General features: G+C 41.0%; 1 protein-coding gene across 1 annotated transcript in view; it reads right to left on the bottom strand.

The window, feature by feature from the left end:
• INO80C (INO80 complex subunit C) overlaps positions 1 to 12,060 on the bottom strand; it is a 30,493-nt gene extending 18,433 nt beyond the window's left edge. Inside the window, 4 exon segments of the mRNA XM_069004146.1 lie at positions 11,511 to 11,657; positions 11,659 to 11,736; positions 11,739 to 11,926; positions 11,929 to 12,060. Of these exon segments, the coding sequence (XP_068860247.1) occupies positions 11,511 to 11,657; positions 11,659 to 11,736; positions 11,739 to 11,926; positions 11,929 to 12,031 (516 nt within the window). The 5' untranslated portion in view covers positions 12,032 to 12,060.
• Between the last annotated feature and the right edge of the window lie 357 nt (positions 12,061 to 12,417).

Raw genomic sequence — 12,417 nt, 5'->3', positions numbered from 1 at the left:
TCATCAAGAGTAAAAGTGAGCTCAGCTAACAGAATATTTTGATCCCTCTAGAGAAAAAAAAGTCCCCGAAATTGATGGGCTTTAAGACTGAAAATGGATGGAAGCATACTAGCAAAAAAGACTACAGTAAATCACAATTGAATTTTTATAAAAAAACTGCCAGTGTGTTCCTTCCTCTATCAGAAAAATTCAGTTCAGTCAAGGACTTTGGCTAAACTGCATCTTAAAAGTTTAAAATACATCATTTGATACAGAACAGTTAAGGTCAAAGTACTTCTGGAGAAAAGAGTGGAGGATTACAATATGCTCATGTGCTGTTAACATTGTAATGCTGCTCAGGGAGCATACCAGAATCCCTGTGCTGAGTAACAGCCTTCAGCCAAGGTAGGAGAAGGATCCAAGTCCATTCATCTACACGTGACTGAATCAAGGATAAGGAAAGTAAAAAGTTATCGGCTCCTATGACTGATGGGAGAGCAATTTAATTTAAAAAAAAAACAAAACAAACAAACAAAAAAATATACTCTGTTTCCTGATTGTAGTTTATTCTGTCAAACATTATCCATTCTGATGGGAAATAACACTTGAGTAACAAAGAAAAACAAAACAACATTTCTTCAAGGAAAGGCAATTAATTAGTTTCAACTGAAAACAGGGTGTATCTTTCTTTCAGAGATCCTATCTATTTTGCTGAGGAAAAAACACACCTGAATTAGAATAGCTAAATTTTACCCTCAAAATGTTATGGACTACCTGGTAAACCAATACAGAAAAAGAAACTTCACTTTTGCATTTTCCCTATTTTTCACACATTTTAGCACTTGCTTCTGTCTTTCTTGTCACTTTAAGTAGATAAAAATTCTAGTTTTATTTCATTTCTGCCAACCTCACTACTTTTGCCATGGTGCATTGCAGTCTAAAGTTACTTAGAAGAAAGTTTTTCCATTTGTGTACAAATACTTAAGACTCCCATACTGAAACACCATGTCAGAAAGACAAAGGTTAGGTACACTGGTCTATGAAACATTGCACTTCTACAGGAACTGAGAATAAAAACAGTCTTTCTACAAACCTTCAGAAAGTTACCAAAGGCATAATGTATCAGAGAGGAGTAATTTTATCAGATGCTCCAAAGGTCTTTTAAAGAAGACAAGAGAAGGAACTATACCTTAGATTTTAAAATTCTTCAAACGAAATCTGTCATTTTTATTGTTTGTCTCATATTATGGGACCAAATAAAATCTGGTTGCACATGGCCTGAATACTGCATTCACTTTCCTTTATCTAATAAACTCAATAACCAACCATTCCAGCTTTGAATAGCACACCAGTCTCCTGTACTCAGCAAAATTGTAGGTGCATTATTCTATGGATACCTACATTTAACTGGATAATGAAAAAAATGCCTGACAACTGAACCAAAATAAACATATGGCAGATTCTAATTTAGATGAAAATAAGGTAATACAAGTATCTCTTGTAGGCTATTTTGAGGCAGCTCAGGAGGAAAAGGGAAGAGAGAGTTGTATGGCAGAGCTAATTTCAAGGCAAATTTCTGAAATATTTCTGCAGAAACATTTGTACAAGTAGGTGGTTGTTTACTCAGCTATGCAAGTTCTGTGGCACTTCACCCTGATACCACATATTGAAGTTGAGGAACTGCAGAAGATCTGAAAAGTGCCAGACAGTTCAGCATTTTCAAATATGCTTCTATCCCGACTGCCTTTTTTACTCTAAATAGAACAGAACTATTAAAAGACTTGACTTTTCCACTACATTAGAATTAGTGATGTTTTGGTATCACATCCACAACTGTAGGTGAGAGAGAAACATAGTATTTTAATACTTTGTGGTGGGTTTAACAGGATCCTATTTTAAGACAGTTCCCACAATGAATTATTCAGCAAATAAAAAAATAGCTTTTGGACAGATTAAAAAGGACAAGGATAAAAAGGACAATTCTATAGCTGTTAAAAAAAGGGTAAATCTGGCTGCAACAAATAGGTTTAACAAAAATTCAGGTGAAAATGGAATTTCTGACTTGAGAAAATTCAAGGTCATTAATGTGAGACACAAACTAGCACTTCTAGTTCTAGACTATGTAAATAAAGATAATCAAAGAAAAAGGGCTTTCCAGATTACTGCTTTGGTTTCAGGAGCCTGAACACACTGTGCATGCATCAAGGAAAAATGGCCTTCTATTCCAGTTTGTTGACTTCAACAGTTTATTTTGCTGTCAGAACATTGTCCTGTCCTTTCAAGGGAAGAGCAGTTCTACTAAAACATAAGCGTTGTTACAGTGTAAGGAGAACTAATACTGTCTAAATGTAGTCATTGATTTTCATGGTAATTTTCATGTTTGAACCTGCCTATGACATTAGTGTAGGACTGTTTGTTTAGGGAGAGGACACACCCATCTTAGTCACACAATTCCGACATCTGAAAGTTGACACAGTAACACAATCACTGAGGCCGGAAGGGGTCTCAGGAGGCCACCAGCTCACCTCCTGCTCAAAGCAGGGTCAAAACTGACCTTGGACTAGATTCTTGGGGCTTTGCCCCTGCAGGCCCCAAACACTTCCAAGGGCAGAGATTGCACAGCTCTCTGTGCAGCTCTTTGTCTCCCTGGCTAGAAATCAATATCTTACAAAATAGAAAATACTGGTTTTATTAACAAAAAGCTCTCTTGGTCATAAACAGTCATATAACTCACATTAATTACTACCCTAATTTCTGCATGTTCCAATTCAGCAGTATTTTGCTGTAGTCCTGATGGTTTCAGGGCATAAATGTAACAAATTTTTTAGACAGAGGAGTCATATTTTATTAAATGTACCTGTTTATCTGGAAAATTAAGACAAGCTTCTGGATGGACTGCATGCCAATACACCACAGACTAAACAGAAAGACTTTTTATGGCACATAACTTTCAAGCAGTTTTCTAGAGGGTTTTAACTCCCTCCTCCTATATCCTAAATGATGAGTGTTTTCACAACACATTCTCTTTTGCTTGATGAACATCCCCTATATGCCTGAGATGCCAATAACCTTTTCTTCAGATATGATCTACTTGATTCATATCTACCCAAACTCTAAGCAGTACTTCTATATTTAGCTTAAGAAGTTGCTGTTTCACTTTCAAATATGGAAAAAGACTTAAATACCTGAAATTTGATTTGAGTTTTACAGCTGTACCTCTTAAGTGACACTAGCCATACCTGTCAACCTTGTCTAATTTATGCAGAAACTATCATAGGTGTCTCAGCCTTTCCTGCCCTTCTTCTTGTTCTTTCATTACCTCAGAAAGGCATAAATTTGAGGAAGCAATAAATAAGGCTGTCATGATAAGCACACTGCACTCTTATGAACACCAGGGTAAGTAAAGCTACACGCATGTCAACACTCCGAGGGCAGAAAAGTCAAACATTTAAGTTGGTTAAAACTTTGTAGAAGGTTTCACCTCTAGGCCTGTGGATGTTTGCAAAATGAGCTATCTTTTTTAATTACATCAGATTTTATGTAGTACACATATTAGGTAGGTTGTACACAGAAGCATGGAATTTTGTGTTTACTGAAAATTAAGGACATATGATCAAATCATATTTCTCTGTTTAATAAATGAAAAAAAGGCAGATATAGTACTAAAAGTCTCTTTTCATGTGGTAAATCCCAGCAATGGTCTGCAATGCTTTATAGACGGATTTTTGTCTTTTAATTCTCAAAAACACTCCTTATCCACAGCAGGGTCTTTTAATCAGCAAGGACAGCTTTTCTTCCTGAGTCAGCCAGTAGTTACATCCTGGGGCAGGACAATTACAAGACATGTAGCCACAGATGACCACCCTCCCAAAACAATGGGCTCCACTACAGTATAAGTATGTACTACTCACAAAAGAGTTTCCTTCTATCCATTTCAAATTTGTTTCTTGAATTAACAGTATTGCATTTTTACTGTAACATAAACACATTATTAAGTGGCATGACTATTTCACTTTTTGTCTAGAGTTTAGAAAGGAAATTATTTCTGATCCCTGTTTGCACAACTGTGTATTAAAATTATCATAAGACAAAATATGTAACAGAAATAAATACCTAAAATACATAAGCAGACCATTCTGATAACCATGTTCATTACCAAACTATGGATTTCTTCTCTTTGGAACAGAGAGAAAACCTCCATCCTTGGCTGTAGAGGAGAACACCTTTCCACACTCCCGATACCATACCAGACTTGCTTTTAGCCCAGTGGTTAGGGTGTGCTTGGGAAAAAGAGGGTTTGAATCCCCTCAGACAGTGGCAGGAACAGGTGACTACAAGTGCAGGACAGATTAAGCAATTTTAAGGACAGATGATACAAAAAGCAAGTGCATAAGTGCGTTGTGTGCTTCTACTTCTGAAAAAAAAGGATTTAATATCTGTTTTCAAAAAGGCAGATGTTCATGGTTCTGAATCCCAAGTAGGAGATGCCTAAATCTTCAGAGAGAAGTATATTTAGGACTAGTACCTATTTCTTGATAGCTTATTTTGGTGGCATCTCAGAGTTAGTAGAATCAGCTAAGGGACTTAGAGACTGACAGAAAAGCAATATGATGGTAGAAGCTGTTACTTTCCAGGACTTCCTGCAGGCAGGAACACTGGATCGAGCACTTCATTTAGTCTGTTACAGTCAACTAATGAAATCTGGAATTAAGTATGTAAGCTCATGAAATAGGTTGCTTGTAGTGGAAAAGAGGTTTTTCTTGCCACATGATAGTGCCTCTTCCTTGTGCTACACCCCACAGCTGTTAGACTTTGCTGTGAATCAGTCCAGTTCACCAGAGCAGCAGGAGACAATGCAGCTTCCAGGAGAGGGAAGTTTGGCAAGTCCTGACTGCTGACATCTATCAGTGGGAACAGGTCTCGGGAGAGCCAAAGCTGGCATGATGCAGGCAGCAGGAGCATGCAGCTGAGACTTGTGGAGGCGGATAAGAGGGAAGAAAATAGGAGGAGACTGGGACTCTGATAATGAGAAACTAATACATTTGCCTAATTGAGCCTCTTAAAGTTGCAGGTGTGCTTTGCAATGAGGCAAGACACGCTGCTCACGGATTCTTGTGTCAGGTCCTGGCATACTTCGTAACACGGAGCGTCACAGCTTTTACGGCTTTCTGCAGGCTTAAATAAACAGCCAATCTCTCCATTCTGTTTTCTTGGAATGTTTGAAAAATATGTTCACAACCCTTCCTGGCTAAAAAATTAATATTTCTATTAGCCTTTCTAATCCAAAATGAACACATTGCTATAAATGGATATAATATATAATTGATATAACTATCAATGCCTTGCTACAGCAAGAATTGAACTTACTACCAAATACAATTATTGCACTTTAGAAAAATGTGAAAAACAGTCGGATAACTCTTCAAATCTGCAATATCTAGACAGTTAAGTTATTGCAAATTTTCTTTTGTTAATGTGAATCATTTACAGCACTAACTGGATTCTGAGATCACCTTTTAGGAGTACGACCTCTCAGAAAAAATGTCATACTAAAGTACATGTATGAGGTGTTTTAGATTGCTCTTTCAAAAAAATAACCCTTCCTATTTTATCTCCTTATGATAGAAGTGGTAAACCACCCTTATTAAATCTCCTAAATTTCCTGCATGTTTATTATGAATCCTGAAATTAGGTGTGATCATAGTAAGACTCCATTTTCTGTTAGCTAAAGGAAAGATTAAAATTGTCTGCTAGCATAAGTGGAGAAGGGTAAAACCTCCATGACACCAGCATACTAATGCCCATAGTAAAAGCCAACAGACGTGCTTTTGCCTTTCTTCAACATAACACATCTGTGTTTACTATAAATCTAAAATCTAGTCCCATTTGGTTGGGGGAGGTAGGTAATTGTCTAAGATTGGCATAGTCTGCTTTAGAAATTCACATACTTTTATGATTACAGATCATCTGAAGCCTTCAAAATGTGATAAATGTCAAGGAAAGTTAATTCTTAGCTCTGTTTTGACAGTTTCCATTTTAACCTAGATTGCTTTATAAAAGCAATTCCCTTTTTAAAATAAAGCTAAGCTTAAAACACACATAAATTTTGCCATATTTCTGTAGAAAATCTGCTTATTGTCTTTTAATTACCATTTTCCCCCATCAGGGACTGGAGGGATTCTGGTTCTTTAACAGATTTAACTTCAAATGTGCAAGTGACAAAAACTGGTGCTTCAGGATAATCCCAATTCTCCTCAGATGACTGCCTGAAAACAAGATGTATTTTGGGAAGTGTATTCCAGCTATTCACTATCAGCTTTGTTGCAGAAAGTATCTTTGTGGTACAGAGTCTGAAAGGATTAGGAGACGTAAGCAGTGACCCTCTGAGAGCTTAATTCAGAGAACTGCAGGTCTGGAGGATTTTCAGTGCTCTGTGGTCTGCTGACATGCACTGTGATGCCAGAGTATGTGAATGTGTGGTACAGTGCTGCCAATTGAAATGCTACCTGCTAAAACTCTTGTTAAGACATGGCAATTTGTTTTGAACTGGCTGCTGGTTTTGTAAGAGCCAAAACTCTTGGGTAGGGTTTGGTATAATTGTGCAAGTGGCTGAACTCGAAGAGCTCATCTTAGCAGTTTTTATCAGTAACCAGCAATCACCTGCAATGTATCATGGTATCTATATTTTATCCAATGGAAGTGTCATTTAAATCAATTTAATTATGTTTGAATTAACATCCTGTGGGAACACACTGTATCTTTTAAAGATACCATTCCAGGCAAGAAGTAGTTTCAGACTGGAACTGCTTCATTGGTTAAATTCATATGTTCTCAAGTTACTGTCATAATCTTACAGGATGTGAGAAGTTTTAAAACAAAAAGTGTAGTCTAGAGCATAATGACATGATAGCTTTTTAATAATCTGGCAAACAGATATGTACTTATATCTCCTTCCTATCCTGGTGTGTCAGGTTCCTTCTGTCTTTCAGGGTAGGTGGATTGGTGAGAAACGCTACTTGTTTTTTAAATTTCTAACTACAAAGGAGAATCATGCCTTTCTGTAGCAGAAAGTCTAATACAGAATAGTATTAAAATAATTAGAATAAGTTTGGTATTATACTGATTGGAGTAAACATGGTCTGAAGTGGTAAGTAGGTAATTTTTAATTTCAGCTCAGAAAGTTGTTACACTGCGCCACACTGGAGGAGGTGTAGGATCCTCTAGGATGTTGACCCAGAACATGATGACAGCAGCAGCTCAGCTCAGCAGCTGTAGTGGGGCTTGCCGATTCTGCAGTTAAATTCAGCCACCCTAACCTTGATGTTCAAGAAATTACAGCCAGATCAAATGGGCTCTTTAAAACAAAGTTATTTTTAAATTGATTTGATGGCTTCCTACTATGAGTGCTAGGCTTGGTAAAATAGCGTAACAAAAGAATTGATTAAATTTACCGATGCTTAGGGTCAGATTCTGTGCTGTTTATGTACTAGTATAAGCTTCCTGCCTTTAGTGGCCAGCTTTTGAGTACATAACAGTAACCATGTTAATATGTATATATTTAGGTCCACTTGGTGAACTTACAGCTGCCTATCAGAACTGTGAAATCTGATGATCTTCAGTTTATGATATAAAAACATCAAAATATAGATACATCTAAAATAAAAATGGAGTTCTAACTGTATCAGAGTCACTCCATTTATTTTCATGTTGTGCATTAGAGGAGTTTAAGACAATGGTAACTTTAAACCATTTTGATTTTTATTTTTTAACATATAGTTTTTGCTTTTAAGCATAGAATGAGAAATACAGAAAGCATTAAGTAGACATACCAGTAGTACTGCTGCAATAATAATAATTATAGATAAAATCAATATAAATACTTCAGGTTAAGTCTGAAGTTATTTCACAAATAATGTAAGCAAATTTAGATTTACCATAATATTTAGCATATTTTCTCTCTTTAACTGTCCTATGACAAAATCAAAGACTTTTTTCCCAAAACATTCTCCTATCTTACTGCAAATTTTATCTTTGAAGCTTGTTAGCTGTCATGGAAAAGCATTTTACTTCATTACTTACACCCTGATCTAAAATATACTCTTTTGAAAGCTTCCCATTGAGGTATAATTTATAAAAATAATGGTGTGAACATTAAGGTAGAGCAACTGGTGGCATTTTAAGATCAGTATCAAAGATTCTATCCCAGGTTAAGTGATAGTAATTAATGAGACATGAGACCTGGAAACAAGTCTGAACAACAGCCAGCGATGGAGCTGAATCAGCACAGCAGCTCCTGGGAACCACTGGGCAGGGACATCTGAGGGAATGGTGCTGCGTAAATCACTACACAGCACTGGTTTTGACACATTAATGTTACCATTTAATATACATAATAATCCTCAACATGGCTGCCACAAAGGCTGAGGCATTTTTCAGTGGCACAACAGCATGGGAGGAATAATTGTGTAATGTTAGTGGAAGTGAAGTAATCAATCTGCAATCACGCTTTCCTGTAAAGTCACTTTTAATACTACGTTTGGTAAATACAGGCATTATGTCCAAAAAGCATGTGTCTCCTTCTATAGACATGACTGACAAGCCCTATGAGCAATGTGCTTCCAAAACAAACATGACTCAATACCTTTGGGTTGGTAGCTCACACAAATCACACAGAATGTTCTGGGTTGGAAGGGACAGACAAGGATCATCAATTCCAGATCTCAAGTGAATGGCCCATTTGGAGATTGAACCTGCGACCTTGGTGTTATTAGCACCATGCTCTAAAAAAAAATGAAGAATGTTTTTTGGTAATGTTCCTAAGGTGTATTTTAGAGAAAGTGGCAATTCACATGTTGGAGAAACAAAATCAAAACAGGGTTTATAAAAATCTGTATGCTCTGTGATATTTCTGCCTTCCTGTAGGATATACACAGTTACTCAAACTAGTTGATTACATTGCTATGCTTAACCAAATTTGTTATATAAAAAATGAACCCATTTTTGAAATTTACAGTTTTACCAGACCAGCATGTCTTTGAGGGTGAGCATTGTGACAGCTGCTTCTGATATAGAGCATATGAGAGAAAAACTAAACACTTTGCAGAACTAACAAAAATCCCTTTTTGTTTAATTTCACAAAGATGGAATCAGAGATGTGGGGATGTTCACAGTTGGCACAATGTGAAGTGTATTTTCATGTAGGCTAGCACAAGGTTCTCAGCAGAATAGTTAATACAACGGGCGGGGTCCCCAGATCCCAAGCTGACTCCTGCAGGTAGTTTTAAACCTCCCAGTAGGGATTTTCTTACCTGCAGTTTGCTACTTAACCAAAGAAATAACGTCAGTTTAGAAACCATTTAATGCTGAGCTATGGCACGATATATTTTGCTGAGCTATGGCATGATCAACATTTTAAACTCAAAACATGCAAAGCCTTCATTTCATTTGTTTGAATTGCCTTGCTCCAGAGCTGGTCAGCAACATTGAATGAGATAGCTAGAATGAGCTGTTTCTTGTCCCATTCCTGAGATTACACATTTTCTGAGACTCATTTTTTTCTTTCCCTTGTGGGATTGATCTGCACTGCTGAAGTCAATGAATGTGTACAATGACTTGGACGTAGTGTTGAGAAATTACTTCTTTCTCCACTGAAATCACTTGTGAGAAGAATTACAAAAACTGTTTATCACACACTATTGAAACACAGTTTGAGTAAGAAATCATGGATTGCCTCATAACACTGGAAGCTGTGCACTAGCTTAAGTTTGGTGTGAACTTCGGAAAACAGTTTAGAGGCTGAAGGGTGTGGGGAAGTTTTTAAAATATAAATTATTTTATACACATTTAAGTTATATATCAATATATAATGCTTTATATCTGCATACACACACACACACATGCACAGAGCAGACTGCTCCATGCTGGAAAATCCAGATCTTTATCACACCTTGAGAAAGCTGTCAAACACGATCATGTCAGGCAGTAATTTTTCTCAGTTGTGGTGCAGTTTGTTAGCGACATTGGGCACTATGCTGTGTACTCCCTGTCCTAGGGATAAGCCCACCAGGAAAGAAACCATGTAACCACCACGGGGTGAAAACAAGAGCATCATTCAAATGAGGAAGAGTTTGTGTCAAGAGCATCATTCAAATGAGGAAGAGTTTGTGTCTGTGCTCTCGTGTGTGCACAATGGCTTTTATTTACCTGGAGAGAAGATCTGCTGAAAAATGCATAAATAATCCCCTGATCTGTTAGCTCATGTGAAAATAAGCAACCTTACTGGCAGTAGGGCATTTGTAGCTATGCTACTGTTATAGTTCATGAAGTATTACTCAGAAGAATCATTTTTAGAGGGAAGAGACAGCCATTTTTTCCAACCCTCTTTTCACCACTGTAGCTACCAAAATCTTTCTATATGAAGTAATCTACAACATAACAGCATCTAAAGTCTATACAGATGTCATGTACACGCTGACTCTGAACATCTTCCAGGACTTAATTTTGGAGCATGAGATGCTACCTCATCCTCAAGAGGCAGATGAGAAACAGAATGCTTTGAGTGATTGCTTATTTGTATAGTGGTGTGATGTACACATCATCATCAGGAGGCAGGTGACATCAACTGAGGATGGGTGCTGGTGCCACACAATGCAGAAATTGAGGCTGCACCACCTGCTGGGATTGAGGGTTGGAGTTTAGGACTAACTTGCATCCATAGCCCTTCTGTCTCCCTGATTGACCCTGTTCCCCAAAACTCAGGCTCTGAGGCTACATCTCCATTTCATATGTAAGTCTTCTATGCACTTAGTCCAGCTGAGAGAAGGCCATGTGCTCTGCACACAGCAGATCTAGCAGCTGTTGAATTGTGCTCTGTCCAGCATCAGTCCCTCCTCCGCGACAGCTCAGCTGCCTCCCACTGAAGTCGGCATCACGCAGGACCAGAGGTTTGTGCCTGTGGGGGTACGCACGGAGCTCAGGCGCGGCACAACCTCGCGTACAGAGCTGCTGCTGGAGGCGAGCGCACGGAACAGTGAACTGTGGGGCGGCTTGGTCAGCAAGTGTCACCACACACGGGATCTCGGTGGTCACAGACGCAGCTTCCACGGCATCCTGGTTAAGCTTTGCCCCATCCGGCCGCACACCCGGCCGGGGAAGCGGGAAGAATGACACCACCGGTCCAGCTGAGCACATGGAGGGGAGGGGACACAAACTCCACGCTACAGCGGGATGAAGGAAGGCCCGACAGTCGGGGTCCCGACCCCTGAAGGGCCCCGCCGGCCCGAGGGACACCGCAGCGGGCTCGGCCGCTTCCAGCGCGGCCGTGGGCAGGACGGGAGAGAAGGAAGCAAGGGGGGAGGGGGGGGGTGGCGTGGGGCGGCAGCGGCGTGTCCCGGAATACCCGTGGGTCCCGGGAGCCGGGATAGTCCCGGCAGGAGGGGGTGCGGGATACGCTCCCAGCACGGCGGGAAGGGGCGGGGAAAAGCAGCTCACTACCGCGCATGCGGGCTGCCCGACCCCCCTCTCACCATTACCTGCGAACCGCCAGGCGCCGTCGCCTTCTTTTTCTTGGTCGGGCCGCCTCCGGTGCCCGGGCTCGCCGGGCGCTTCTTGCTGCGGGACGCGGCGCCGGCGGGAGACGAGGCGGCGGCGGCGGGGACCAGGCTGGCCATGCCGCCCCGCTCCGCGCCCGGAGCGCTCCCCCTCCGCGGCCGCAGTGGCGGCGCTGTGGCCGCGCATGCGCAGTGCTGCCGGCGCGGCCCCGCTACTCCCGGCCGGGCCTGGTCGGGGCGGCTGAGGGCGAGCCGGGCTTGGGTGGTGCTTGTGAGGCTTCGAGCCCGGAGCAACCGCGTCTGGGGCGAGTCTCGTAGGGAACAGCTCTGCCGTCTCCTCGCTGCTCTGCGGTGTTGTGGGCCCCTTCTCAGAGACCTGGCTGCGGTGGCAGACTCGGCCCCGGGTAGCCGCTGTGCGTCGGAGGTGGCAAAGTGTGTCGAGGTGTGGGGTTTCTCACCGTAGAGGGTGAGCGGGACTGGAAGAGGCGCTGGGTCTGAGTCATAGCACAGAGGCCTTTGCAGTCGTTTGGGAGGTGAGCAGTAAGGAGCTGTGCGGGAGCACCTCAACACAGGGTGTAGTTTGGGACATGGGTCCCTGTCCCTGCGTGGTGCTAGCGCTGAAGCACTGTGTGCTCCGTGTAAACACTGCGCTGTGCTTGCGGGCCGGCGCTGTCTTAGGCCTGCCCAAGGGGTGATAAAGTTTATGTGAAAGGCCCTCATACGATGAGAATGGTGTGCAGGTCTTAAACGCGTCAGATTTTTCCAGTTGTCTCAATAAAATACGCAAAGGGGTTTAACTGCTCACTTCAGCTCTCAGATGGTGAGCTCTGACAAGCCGAACCTGTGCTCAGTGTGACCTCCCTGGAAGGAGGCTGCAGTGAGATGGAGC

The sequence above is a fragment of the Aphelocoma coerulescens genome, chromosome 2 (genome assembly GCF_041296385.1).
Source record: "Aphelocoma coerulescens isolate FSJ_1873_10779 chromosome 2, UR_Acoe_1.0, whole genome shotgun sequence".
NCBI lineage: Eukaryota > Metazoa > Chordata > Aves > Passeriformes > Corvidae > Aphelocoma > Aphelocoma coerulescens.
Note: the sequence above shows the minus strand (reverse complement) of the source record. Positions and strands in the feature narration are given on the sequence as shown.